The sequence below is a fragment of the Lethenteron reissneri genome, chromosome 25, assembly GCF_015708825.2.
Source record: "Lethenteron reissneri isolate LAM-NWPU_2019-01 chromosome 25, ASM1570882v1, whole genome shotgun sequence".
Classification (NCBI taxonomy): Eukaryota; Metazoa; Chordata; class Hyperoartia; order Petromyzontiformes; family Petromyzontidae; genus Lethenteron; species Lethenteron reissneri.
The window spans coordinates 5,929,645-5,943,375 of NC_083803.1; the positions used below are offsets into that span (position 1 = coordinate 5,929,645).

Below are 13,731 nucleotides of genomic sequence, written 5' to 3' on the forward strand. Positions count from 1 at the left end.
ACCACTGTGGAAAACAATATTGGACAAAAGCGCACTCATGCCATGCAGATGGATTTACGACTCGGCTTTGACCTTGATTTTGGTTTATCGACTGCTTTCAACAGCGTGGAGAGAGGGAGTGGTGGACCTTGAGATTTGTTTTTCTGACCACGGCTAACATCAGTGGTGAATGATGTCTGAACTGGTCATGCCCCTCCCTTCACCCCCCCCCCCCACTTCACCAACTCACACTGAGCAGCATGGCGGTGAAGTATAGTCAAACACTCAAACGCCCATGATTGACACGGCGCAGAGGAGATGGTTATCCGCTATGGAATTGACAAGGAGCTATCACGTTCATGGCACCGGTGGGTTCGTAAGCAAGTCAGACACGAGGACACATCAACGTGAGTTTTTGAGAAGTTTTTTTATTTTTATATTTTTGAATGTAAATGATAAAGCTGGAAGCAAACAGTTTGCGACCACAAGTCAGATAAAGAGAACAAGGCCGTGCATACGCATGTCCACGCGTTGCGTGAATCAAGTGTGGACACGCGTCCCGTGTATGTACAAAACGTGCGTGTGTCGGATGCCATGCAATTTTACCCACTAATAGTCGCCCAGCGCGAGAGCATTGCGTGAGAGAGAGAGAGGAAAAAAAATCAGCGTTAGCCATTTACAGACGGACGGGGGGAGGCAGTCAGCGTCATCCCGCGGGACACCCATAAAGCGTGGCCTGGGGGCACCGGGATGGCCAAAAACGCTGAAACAAGTTTGTACAGCAGATTTTGGTCACGCGCACGGTGATCCCACCACGAGCAAAAGGCAAAAACCCCCCGTAAAGCCTTAACAGACGTTTGTGGCAAGTGCTGTTAGCGAGGCCGGAACGGCACACGAGGGGGTGGGGTGGCCAGCACCACGCCCGGGCCGCCTTTGTCTCCCTAGCGGTGATATTTACACACCACGCCAGGTACTTATTTGAGGTTGAATCGACCAAGGGGAAGACCAGGATCGGTCCAGATAATCGTCACTGGTGTTGGCTGTGAGCTGCAACTGAACTCGGGTCACCGGGTTTGTAGCGCAGCGCGCTAACCACTGCACTACCGCTCCCCACCACCGACACACAAACACAAATATCCCCCCGTATAGCCTTAATAGACTGTTGGGGCCACACACACATGCATGCACACACACACACACATGGGCAATTCCAGGTCATTTTGCTTTAGCTATCAGCATTCGTCTATAATAAATAGGAACGTTAATTAAAAATAAATTACAAAGCATCTTCGTTATTAGCACAAGTAACTGCGTTGACAAATACTTTTCTTTACACTACTTTAAAGCAGAGCAGAAGCAAATGGCCGTTAAATAATAATAAAAAACACACAGACAATGTGGCGTATGCACTTTGCATGTTAAGCCTTTGTTAAACTGTAATTCACGGAGAAGCCAAATGTCGTCATCGACACTTCACTCGTGCCCAACACTGAGCTCTTATGCTCATCATCATTAGGCAACTAATGTCAAAAGGACAAAGCATGTTTTAAAAAAAAAAACGATCAAACAAATAAAAACCCCTACGTAACAAACATTTATAATAAGGTTCCGAATAAAACCTCATCATCCATAATAAACCAAGTGCAGTTAAAATTCTTAAAAGCCAGCTCACGAAGTATGCAAAGGTTCTTACGGGTAAAAGTGTCCAAACCAGTAGGAAAACAAAAAGGATGCAAAGATATAAAGATATGTTCTTTGAACTTTTCCAAATAAAAGATTTTTTTTGTCTACATTATAAATACATTCAACAGTTAAACGAACATGGGAAAACTTTTTTTTACAGATGTACACACACATTTCTGATCGTATATTTACAAACATAAACGGTAAATAATAATAATAATAGTGCGGCGCTGGGATTCTGAAAGCTGAAGTGGATTTTGTTGCGTTCGTTGGAGTGTGGCACCACTCTTCGGCTGCTCACACTTCTCATTTTGGTCGGTTCTACACAGTTTGGCCCTCTCTTGTCACGTGTTCCAGGACTTTCTTCAGACTGTGACAAGCTGACATCAAAAAACAACCCCCCTTCCCCTCTCCCTCCCCCCACAAAAAAAGATTACATACATCAGTGCATTAGTTGTGTGTGTTCGATGAATCCTATGCTGTGATAAGTTTTGGGCAGTTAGTTATCCTCTGAATTTTGTATATTATTTACCTTTTGCGGATTTATTTTATGACTATAAATCATCGCCACATCACCTGGCTTCAATAAATATTACCCTAGAGAAATTACATTGTTAAAATAATAAATAATGTATTTCTGTCCTTAAAAATATACGACATTTATGACAGCTTATTTGTAATATTTCAACTCAAATCATGAAACTGTGGCATTAACATTTTTTTTGTGTCAGCTTTTCTCACTCACCACCTACATCTCTTGAGTCCATGGCTGCCAACAAAGTGAAACATGGAATATGATACATTGTTAAAGTACACATATACAAATCACATTGGCATTTTTCACTCAAGTGATGGAAAAACCCTCACTTGAAAAAAACTACAAATTGTGATGTTGTATGAATTGCATTTTTTTTTACCGTTTACTAAATCAAAATAACTTAAAATGGGTTTATTTGATTAAAACATTCTAAATATACAAAAATAATAATATTGGCTCATACTCTGCGGTAATTTAAACATGCGGTTGTTTTCTTTGCTTATCTCCCTTGCTGGCTTACATGACTTTTATTATTTTAAATCAAGTATGTAGACTAGGACATGACAATCACGAAAATCCTCTGCAATGTTGCACGTGTCATTTTTAAAATGTCTTTCTGCTCATTTTAGTGATCTCGTTTGCCACACTGTACATGGTTTCATTGACATTTGTGGTTGTGACAGTGCTCAACCTTGAACCGCTATTTGCACCGATTGCGTTGATTTTTTGCGGTTGTGCTGTCCACCTCTCCGATATGTTTTCTGGCCGTTGCCGTGTTGCGAACAGCACGCAGAATCAACTCTGAAACGCATCGTAAAGTTATGTTTAAAAAATAATAATATTTTGCAATTTATGTTCCAGTGGTTAGGTTTTCAGGGTGCGTACGCTATCGCGGCGCCTTCAGTCGACGCGTGGCCCTCGCTGGCTCACACTCGATCCGTTAAACTTAAGGCAACAATCCAGTTTTAACTGCTCGTGTCATACACTGTGATTGACAAAGTGCGCTAAAGTGAATGGGCTGAAGGCAGTCCTGTGAAAGTGAAACTAATATGAATCAGAAGACCATTTTCATTCTTTAATGAGGGGCGGTGTCTGTGGAATAAGCCGGTTTCACAAGAAGGTTAAGCAAATGTTACCTGCTTTGGGTATAGCATGCTGCAGTAACATCGATTAAAAAAAAATTATGAAGGCATCTTAACATCACTTAACATGGGTTTACGGGAACAGAAATGTAACAACGAAAATATGTTCACGATGCGCAATGTTTCAAAGATGAAATATATTGAACGGGAATCAATCTCTGAAGTCAATAATTTCTGCATGCTGCTATGGGTGTATTCCACGGTTCCAAAATCCACGGTACTGTATATAATATACAATATATACCGGAGGAATACAAATTTGAAATCGTCATAAATAAATACACTTCATTATTTGCGACTAAACTTGGCAGCGTCATGTTTTTGGAAATTTGCAGAGCGACAGTTGTAATAGATCCTCCATGCGACAATGTGAGACCCAGAGACACAATTATATTCATGTTTGAGACAGCCACACCCCAGTCAGACCAGTGAAAAACCAACACCACCCCCCCCACCAAAAATAAAATCATGGATTTTCTGTCCCTTGAGTGTTGTGCACCTATATCATCAATCAGTTACACGTGTATTAATATAAACCTTAAATTATATCCACGTGGGCCACTTGTGCAAAGTATGAATTTGTAAAAAAAAACAAGAAAAATATTGAACGTTTTTCGTTCTTTGTGAACGTCGTGTTCTGCAGCCGGCAAACTGCAGGTTTCCGAGATGCCTCCGCACTCATGCCGATCGAGCGCTCCGCTTGGTTATCGACAGTAAATTACTCTCTTTCACACACGATATTTACACACTACTCTTCGTGGAGCTATCACTAGTCAATCATTAGCAACGCGTCTATAGTCCACTAAACAACAACGATATGTCACGACTCACATTGCATTGACACCTCATGGCACTCCATTCATCCTCCCCTCCCGTGTTAGTCCTGAACTTCTCGACGCTACCCAATGGCACTCGAAGTGTGACACTCACTCTGGCACGCCAAGGCTGGGGTGTGAACACGAGTGCGCCCACGCGCTAAGCAAATATCTCCAAACGCGTGCTTCTGTTGATAAACCACGTGTCCTGGGAGTGGTGGTTTCCATGCACGGTACTGCAGTTTCCATAGCCCGCTGTCAAATCAACGCGACGGAAACAACGATATCCTCCAATAGCTTTCCCACCGCCTTCGACAAATTTCAATTGCTCACTCACAACTGCGCAGTGCTCGTGCAAGTGAGCAACGCCGGCCAAGTGATAGCAGAGCAATTGTAATTTTGTAGCAATGGCAAACGTACAATAAGTGCACACCTTTAAAATGGAGTGAACATTTTGGGTTTAGACACGTATAATAAATAAACATTTAGATGTATTTTATTCGGAGCATGAATGCTTTTTTTAATGTTTTGTCATATGGAGTGGATGGGAGGCATTGAGACAACTGCACCTCCTTCTGCATCTAATTTTCAATGGCTTTGACTCTGAGATCTGTTCCTGCCGTGGAAATACAATCACACAGAGCACTGTCTGCTAACGTGTGTTCGCGTAAAGGATCCCATGCCATTTTTTTAAAGAAACAGGCCACCATGACCCAGACCCATGGTCAAACCGCTAAAGTACAAAGCTTACCCTTTGCTAAATACTTATTGGGAATGAGCACAACGTAACGTGTGGGAACTTAACGGAAGTTGTCTTACGGAGAGAACGTTCCCCATGATAGCAATATGATATTGCTGCCACGAGCTCAGGGCCGCCGACAGAGTTGAGTGCCGCCCCAATGCTCATTTGAGCATGAAGTCACTTTGACTTTAATTTACATGTTGTTTTTTTCAGTGTAGCTCTATACAATACAATAGTTTGGCATTCTTTGGTGGGAGACCACCACCTTACGTGAGTTCCGACCGGGACAACCCTGACACAGAAGTCTTCGGTAAGATCCCGACTCGCAAAACAGAACTGGACACCCCAGCAAAAACGTGGCGAGAGCGAAGTGAAAGGAGAGGGTTTTGCCGAATGCCCCAAAGCTTCAAGCAGAAGAAAGGCAAAAGGCACACACACAGTCGCTTTTTCGCTCGTGAGACATCGCTCATCCGCGCCACTCAGAGGGCGTCCGTGCACTGGGCCCCGGCCTGCGTGGCGACGCCGCCCCCACCGGCGTGGCCGTTGGGCGTGGAGAAACAGCCGCTGTATCGCGTGTCCTCATCCGCCAGGCGCTTCATCCTGTGGGGGCTGTCCACCTGCACCTTGGTGCCCCGCTCGCAGTCCACGTACACCACCGAGTGCGTCTGCAGCTCGGGGCTGAAGCACGACTCCTTTGAAGGGCAAAAGGAAGGGAAAGGTCAGGGAGTCGGCATGGCCGGTGCTGCCGATGCCACCACATCTCGGCCCTTCCTTTTTTCCTAAGTTCCACTAGATCCTGCATCTGTCGTAAAGTCGACGCTCAAACTTTGCAGACCCGGCTAACAGTTATCGACCGTCTGGCTTTTTATCTCTACCTTGATTACCCCCATCTGGGTGCCACTTGAGTGCCTGTGGCAGTAACCTGCCCTCCTCCATCCTGGACACGTGTCACATCTAATGCAAATTCCTCTTCCTGATGGTATCTACATTGAAATGTTCTATTACCAACTTCTAAGTCACTTACTATCTTCTTTTACGCAGTTCTTAGCATCTTCCACATGCATCTGTAATCAAAGCCCAGAAGCTTCTATTCTGTTTAAAGACATCAACTCATTTTATGGCTGTTTCCAAGCAGCAATTTTTGTTATTTTTATTTTACCAGGTAAGGCCCACTGAGCTATATAGCTGTTTTTCAGAAATGACCTGGCCACAAATGATAGCTCAACGAAGTAGCTTATCATGTATAGCAGCCAACACGTGTTTCTAAACGTGGAGGGAAACACCGTAGGATCTGGAACGTGAACCGTATAAAATTAAGTTGTATGCTTCATTAGACCTCCTTTGCCAGTACCAAAATAGAATAATAGGGTTTTTCCCCTTTTTTCTGGCAACAAAACTGAAACCTTTTTACAAGGATTCATGTCTGCATTAACCACAATACTTGCAGTCAAAATGCAAACAAAAACACACTGGTGTGGACCAATCAGTTTCAAGGACAATGCATATATTATCATAGTGTGTTTTTGTTTGCATTTTGACTGCAAGTATGGTGGTTAATGCAGACATGAATCCTTGTAAAAAGGTTTCAGTTTTGTTGCCAGAAAAAAGGGGAAAAACCCTATTATTATAAGTTGTATGCTGTTGGTCCACAGGTTCCCCACGAGTGGGCCTTCACTAACATCGCGGCAGTTCAGGTGCCAATTTGCGCAGCGTACACTTGCCTTGCCGGGTGGCTTGTAGGCCGGGCTGGGGATCCAGCGCTTGTGGCGGTGCTGGTAGAGCAGCGCCGCACCAATGGCCACCACAGCCACGAGGGGCACCAGGGCCAACCAGGCGAGGTCCTGGGAGCGCGAGGCGTGAGACGGGTCGGCTGGGGCCAGCCGCAGATGGGCCCCTGGGATGTGGTTTTCCAGATCTGAGGGAGATTGGTCATTTGCGGTTGAGTATAAGAAAGAAAAACGAAAAATTCTGCCAGTGCCAAAGGGATACGTTTCAAATTTTAATATTTAGTATTGTGGAGTTTTAAGGACAAAGTTTTATCTCTTTCCAGATTTTCAGACAATTTAGATGATGTAACAATAATCACGTGATTTTTTTTGTGCCAACATAAGTTATGTAACCCAATGTCGTGTGACACCACTTCTGGCAGGAAATGGGTGAATGTGATGTTGTGTAAAGTGACATCATTTCCTGTGGCAGCATGTTTCCGTATCAATATGAAACGAAACAATTGTATAATCCGTAATATCGTATATCTTGGGCCCTATTTTTCAGATTTTTCGAATTAATCTGAATATCAGGAACATCGCTTGGGTGCAGTAATTTTTCTTTATTCGTTGAGCATATCTAGGAATGTGTACACTTTAGATTGCTTAACGGAGTTTACAAGAGGGTCTTGGGGCAGCAAAAACAGTGAACACAATGAATTATTTCGATTTAAAGCTTTCGTGACTGCTACATAATAATTATTTTATTATGTTTTATTTTATTTGTTATTATTTTATTATTTTAATTTTACGCGACTTTACCGAAAGAAGACAATGAATTCTGTTACATAAACGCACGACCATACAACACGCTCTACAAAACAAACCCTGAACGTTCACTTAAATAACCGGGATGAAATTGCACGTACGGCTTATTCATTCTCTTAAAAACAAATAATTTCTCATGCCACAACTCCCGTGTCACCTTGTCTAAATGCACATGTTCATTGGGAGATTTTGAACGAGATTGTTAATTGCACGCAGCTCATTGTATAGCCAAATCCATAAAGGTTTAAAAATAAATGTTAATTGCTCACAATCAGTGTTTTCTCATACTTCGTAAAAAAAACGTCAAGATCTCAGTCCTGTTATGCAAAGATGTTTGATATACAATGTTTATACAGCCCTTATGCAGACAGAAGTATGTAAACTGTGCATATACCGCAATCATTGAAAACACACAGCTATCTTGTTTAATGCAAGAAGTTTCCTGGGATGTAAAAATCATACATTTTGGTTTGTACACCCGTAGGTATGGGAGATAATGCTCAGTCATCTCTGAGATGTGATGAGGGCCAGCTCATTTGTTTCCCTTATAGAAAACAAGGACAGGCGACCAAAGAAACTTAGCAGTTGGCTCTTTAAATAGCAGGGGAATTAATGACCAAAAAGCAGGTTATTTGAAATGTCGATAGAATCTTGCCAAGAAAATATCTCAACTCTAATGGTCCCTAAAATTATATCAATACAAAAAAAAACAAAGAGCACTTACCGAGTACAAAAATCTTATTAAAAGTTGCCTCTACGGGAAATGTATTGACATTTGGCGGGGTGGGGGCAATACCGTGGGTTTCCTCAAGGACAGGGGTGGTCGGCAATGTCGCGGCGTTGTCTGGATCGATCTCATTCCACCGATCTGCCTTGTTCACGGGCACCATCACTACCGCTACCGTCGGCTCATCTGGACGGCCAAACGAAAAGAAGAGAAAAAAACCCACACGCGCACTCATGGATTCTGTATCGCTGTCCAACGCGCGTTCAGTCTCTGAAGTATTTATTAGCAGCGCACAGAAGATAAAGGGTAGCTGACACGGAAAAAAAACATGTTGCCATATTTGCAAAGTTATTTCGGCACTGGTTTGTGTCTGCCAGTTTTGGGCAATCAATTTGGCCAGTTATCTATAGGCTAGGTTTTTAATAGCAAAACAACTTTATACAAAAGTTTTATTAACGTTTGATCATATTTTTTTACAAAAGTTATCACGCACTCCCTGTACAGACACCAACAGAGGGACAGAGTGAATGGATAAACGCATTCAACTTTAGTTGTAAAGCATTAAAAACACCTACATATTAAGCAGACTGCTTTTTGTGTTTAGTTTGTTATCCTTCCACCGCACCTCTGATTAGCACAGTAGGCTACGTATGGTGCAAAAGAAGTTCTAAATACATGGACACTGCAAATATCTCCGAGGCGAACTTTGCCAAATAAAGTGGACATTTCAGGCCATGACAAATGTGACCAATTAATCTTTACACGTACACCGCACATCGGTTCACCCCTCTCTTGTGGTAACAAAGTACAATACAACCTTGGATTGCGAGTAACTTGGTCTGCGAGTGTTTTGCAAGACGAGCAAAATGTTTAAATAAATATTAATTTGATAAACGAGCGAGGTCTTGCAATACGAGAAGTACGTGTATACGCTTTGTCTGCTGTGATCACAACTGATATACGAGTGCTTTGATATAAAAGTGCCTTGGATTACAAACACGTTTCTGGAACGAATTATGCTCGCAATCCAAGGTTTTACTGTACCTTAATCATAGGGTAGAGGCTCTGGGAGAAGTCGGTAGATGGAATAGGGAAGTGTTGGGAGGGCTGGAGGCTAAAGAGAGTGATGGATAGGGAGAGGGGATATCGATTTAAGAGGTGACGGAAGGTTTGAAGAAGAGTGAAAGGAATGGTTGTTAGAATGGGGAATGAGAAAGACATCGAATTGCATCTCCCACATCGTTCGTAATGCACAAGATAAAATGACCGAGCCTTAAAGATTCGTGTTCGCTTAACAGAGCCGAGTGCTGATGAGACTCAAAAAGTTAAACTGGTCCAGAGTTCACCTATTTAAACAAATGCTGCTGAAAAATATTTGTCCAGAAGGCAAATTGACTGATGAACTAAAATGCCACTTTCATTTTGCACGGGACAGAGGGACTGCTGTCTGTCTATTTATTTTACTTTATTATTTGCGACCCACAATCCTCCACGACGGTGCATAAACGCATTTCCGGTATCGTCAACCCGCCGTCCTGACGTCTTAAAGAAAGCTCCCCATTTGCAATGGTGCAATACCTGGGCAGAGGGGGCAGCACAGGCCCTCCAGGAAGAGCGGCTGGGCACACGTGAGGGTGGGACAGTCGTCCATGGCGCACAGCGTCTGGCTTCCCACGCAGAAGCAGTGGGTGCAACTGTCCAGTGCCCAGCGCTCGCCGTCGCCGTACAAGCGCCCGTCGAATGAGCAGCCCGTGCTGAAAGGTGGCTCGTCTACACACGCCGGACCAGCAACACGACGACGATGACATTGTCAACATCGGACGATAACCACATTGCGTGCTAATACACCGCATCCAAGCGTGGTGCGATTCTATTACGAGCGCGGTGCGATAATAATCCCGCACCTCTGATTATCGGAGTTGGCTACGTACGGTGCAAAAGAAATTCACATACATGCATCTATACGTACAACCGCTACGTTATTGAATTCTACAGCAGTCGTACAAGTGCACCTCTTTCACGGCTCTTTTGTGCCGATTTGACCCCGGGAGGGCTCTCTGAAAAAATCGAAGCTCGTACAATCAGCTTAAAGGTCGGCCGTAAAACCCACAAGTGACGCTGGACCCTCACCTCGAGCGCCTGCTGTCAGCGTGCGGCACGTTAACGTCACAGTCGGTGCTGTGAGCATCGACCAAGCTTCTAGAGCCACGGAGGCTCACGGCGTTGCGCCCACTCTCGCACGCACGAGCAGAATTGCACTCCAGCAGTGTTGGAACTTCATATGTATTTTATCCCTCGGTTACTTTTCAATTTCGCTGAAGGTGCCCTGTTATGAGATGAATGCATCTCCACAGTGAGCATTGTAACAGCGTCGTATGTCTGGAAGATGATGCCAGAGAACTACTTCTGAGGTGACTCCAATAGATCTCTTATCCAGCACTAGATGGTGCACCCTTTCCATGTCCCACAAGTGGTATTTGTAGCATGGCAAAACAAGCGTTTTAGTCCTCAGAATTAGAAACTTCTGCAAAAAAAAGTCTTGACTTAAAGCTTTCGTGACTGCAGGAATTCATATTCTAAAATTTTTTTTTTTTCTTTGAGCCTATCTACGTGACTTTACCGAAAAACCCAAGAATATGAATTCTGAAAAAAGGTGAAAACTCAAAATGAATATACTTTTTTGTTGTTGTGTGCAATAATTAATGATGAGGTTCAACCCACCAACTTGTAACACTTGAAACCCCAGTTTAATCACAGTTTGCTGGTTGTAAAATAATACTTCTCATCTCAATGGGTCCTGAGCTGGCTTTAAATAAAAGTGTCTGTCCAGTGGTGTGCATTCAGTGCAGGACAACCCAGCAACATCATAGCCCACGCTCTACCACGTGGCGCATCACCTAGGCTGGGCTCGTCACGTGGGTATGCGTGGTTGGTATAGGTGACGAGGTTACAACAAATCTTTCAAATGCCTTATTTTCTTGACAAAGAGACATTATCTACAACAATAAGCACGACTGCTCTCCCAATAGAATGGCACGTTGTTAAACCACAGCAATCAATGCGTGCCTCAACAGGTTCCAATCAGTGTGATGTCTTGTTCTTCTTACTATTAACATTATTATGATGCTAATCTACCCATAAAAGTCTCACGATGTTGACATTTCCACAATTCTGCAGCTTGAACGCCAGCATTATACGCAGAGTGCTCTCTATATCGCATGCCTGCACAAATTACTGGGGAGGAGGGAAGGAAAAAAGAGGTGTTTGAGAGGGCGGCTTGTGAATCCCGTTGAGTGCCTTCAGAGTGAGCGCTGGAGAGGGACGTGCTCGCGTTTGGAGTGCACACTGAGAACGGCAAGACGCAGGCATGCGATGGCCTCTGCAGTGCCAGGTACAGGTTCCCTGCAGTGCAAGCAGGCACATTTTTTTTACACTCGCACTCTGGTAAAGCATTTTTACAATGTTTACTGGTGCCCTTAGCTCCGATGAGTGCTTCGAGCACTGGCGAGTGCATTCTGCCCGCTGAAAAAAATGGAACTCTCCTCCGTTCAGAAAAGCAGCGCCTCAAACAGGCAGCAGTGGGATCGCGTTTACTTAATTAGAAATGCAGTGATGAAAAAAAACCCCGTCTAGATTGAAAACTAATTTATTTAGAACTGCTTTTTGTGTTCGATTTGTTGTCCTTCCCCCGCACCTCTGATTAACATGGTTGATTGCGTATGGTGCAAAAGAAGTTCAACATACATACACGCATGCAACCCAAACTATGGGCCATATAGTAAACCACCGTAGTCTGCACTCCTTCCAACGGAGGAGAAGGAATAGCAAAACGACACGGACCCTCTCTCGAAGCCCTCTTGTGCCTAGCAGACCTCGACATTGGCATTCAGCTCTTGAACATATTGCTACCGTGCACAAGAACAGAAAATAATTCGAAATGCTTTTGCCCTCCACAACCGTGGCTCAAATCACCTTGGGATATGTTGACATTTTTGGCCACAGTAAATGAATGCCCAATACCTTGTGCGGGAATCTCGTTTCAAATGAGTCAAATCTCCATTCATGTAACACGTGAGAAGAGCCTACTCAGGCTAATGGTTTCTCATGCTCAGGAAAGCCGGGTATAAAATATACAAAAGCAAAAAGAGCAAAAACACAGTAAAATGGCAAGACATGTTTGTGCTGTTTAATTTATACGGGACATCAGTTAATTATGGCTGGGGTGGCAAAACGATGAGCCAACTGCACTATGAACCAGGCAACCTGAGTTTGATTGATTATAATTAATCAAACTCAGGTTGTTAGCCATGGTTAATAATTATCAACCATGGCTAACATTAGTGATATCTGAACGGATCCCGGGCCCTCTCCTTCACCAACCCGGACTGATGTTGAAATATAGTCAAATAACGCCCATATCTGACACAGCGTGGGCTGACAAATGATTTAAAATTCTTTTGTATCAAATATTTTTTTTACGGTTGAATGTACGTTCACATTAACTTATGATATAAGCAATATGAAATCTAGGTGACATAGAAAGCAACGATCAAAATAATAAAAATTTCGCCTCGAGTGATGTACGAAGCCACACATTCCCTACAGAAGACTTTGAAGGGAAGTTTTATATATATATTACATCACGGTTGCTGGACACAGGCCCACATCCCCAAACCACTGAATGCCCAACAACAAACCGGATCGTGCAAAGTTCTACAAAAACTTGTCAAGGTTGCGAGTCGTCAAGATCGTTGTTAAGCCGAGTTGCCGGCAAGGTTGTGACATCGTGCAACTCACCCAGGCAGTAGGGGCAGCACTGTCCCTTGCGCAGCACAGGCCGGGGGCAGGGCAGCGCGGGGCAGCTCTCGTGAAAGCAGGCAATGTGGCCGTTGCGGCACATGCAGCTGGTGCACACGTCCGGCTTCCATGCCTCCCACGGCAGGAACATGTCGCCCTCCTCGGAGCGGCAGTACGCCGTCACGCTGTCGTTGCCCGCCGCGCCGCCCGGATGGCTCTCTCCGTCTTCTGCAAGAGGCAGCAAAGCCGCGCATTGAAACCCATGTACCACGGTCAAGGTTGGCGAGATGTTAACTACCTCACCCGGTGTACAGGAGGTCGTAGGTTTGATCCCGACCCTGGCGCCTGTATATTTCGAGTTTGCATTTCTCTCTCCCCATGGTCGCGTGGATTTTTTTCCGGGTACTCCGGGTTTTCCCTCCACATTTAGAAGCACGTGTTTAAAGTATTTCGCTCCTATACAGTTCCACGTGATAGGCCACTTCGTTGAACTATCATTTGTGGCCAGGTCGCTTGTAAAAAGACCTCTCTATAGCTCAGTGGGCATTACCTGATATGAAAAAAATAGTTTATTCTATATGCACGTAAGTGCAAATAAGCTGCTCATGGGTGTGTAAACGCCATCGGAGATGGGCAGTGTCTATTTACAAGTGACTTAAACATGTAATTTCATCACATTTGTATTTAAACCAAATTGCTCCAGAAGTTTGGAGGCTGCATTTTGTCCCTCTCTGTTAAAATGGTCAAGCACAAAGACACACACACACACGGCCG

General features: G+C 44.0%; 1 protein-coding gene across 2 annotated transcripts in view; it reads right to left on the reverse strand.

The window, feature by feature from the left end:
- Positions 1-387: 387 nt before the first annotated feature.
- CRIM1 (cysteine rich transmembrane BMP regulator 1) overlaps positions 388-13,731 on the reverse strand; it is a 77,885-nt gene continuing 64,541 nt past the window's right edge. For both annotated transcript variants that reach the window (XM_061559053.1, XM_061559052.1), the window contains exons 13-17: positions 12,958-13,185; positions 9,739-9,930; positions 8,230-8,346; positions 6,621-6,814; positions 388-5,591 (exon numbers count right to left, since the gene is read on the reverse strand). In XM_061559053.1, coding sequence (XP_061415037.1) covers positions 5,379-5,591; positions 6,621-6,814; positions 8,230-8,346; positions 9,739-9,930; positions 12,958-13,185 — 944 coding nt within the window. In that variant the 3' untranslated portion in view covers positions 388-5,378. The remainder of the gene's footprint in view (positions 5,592-6,620; positions 6,815-8,229; positions 8,347-9,738; positions 9,931-12,957; positions 13,186-13,731) is intronic.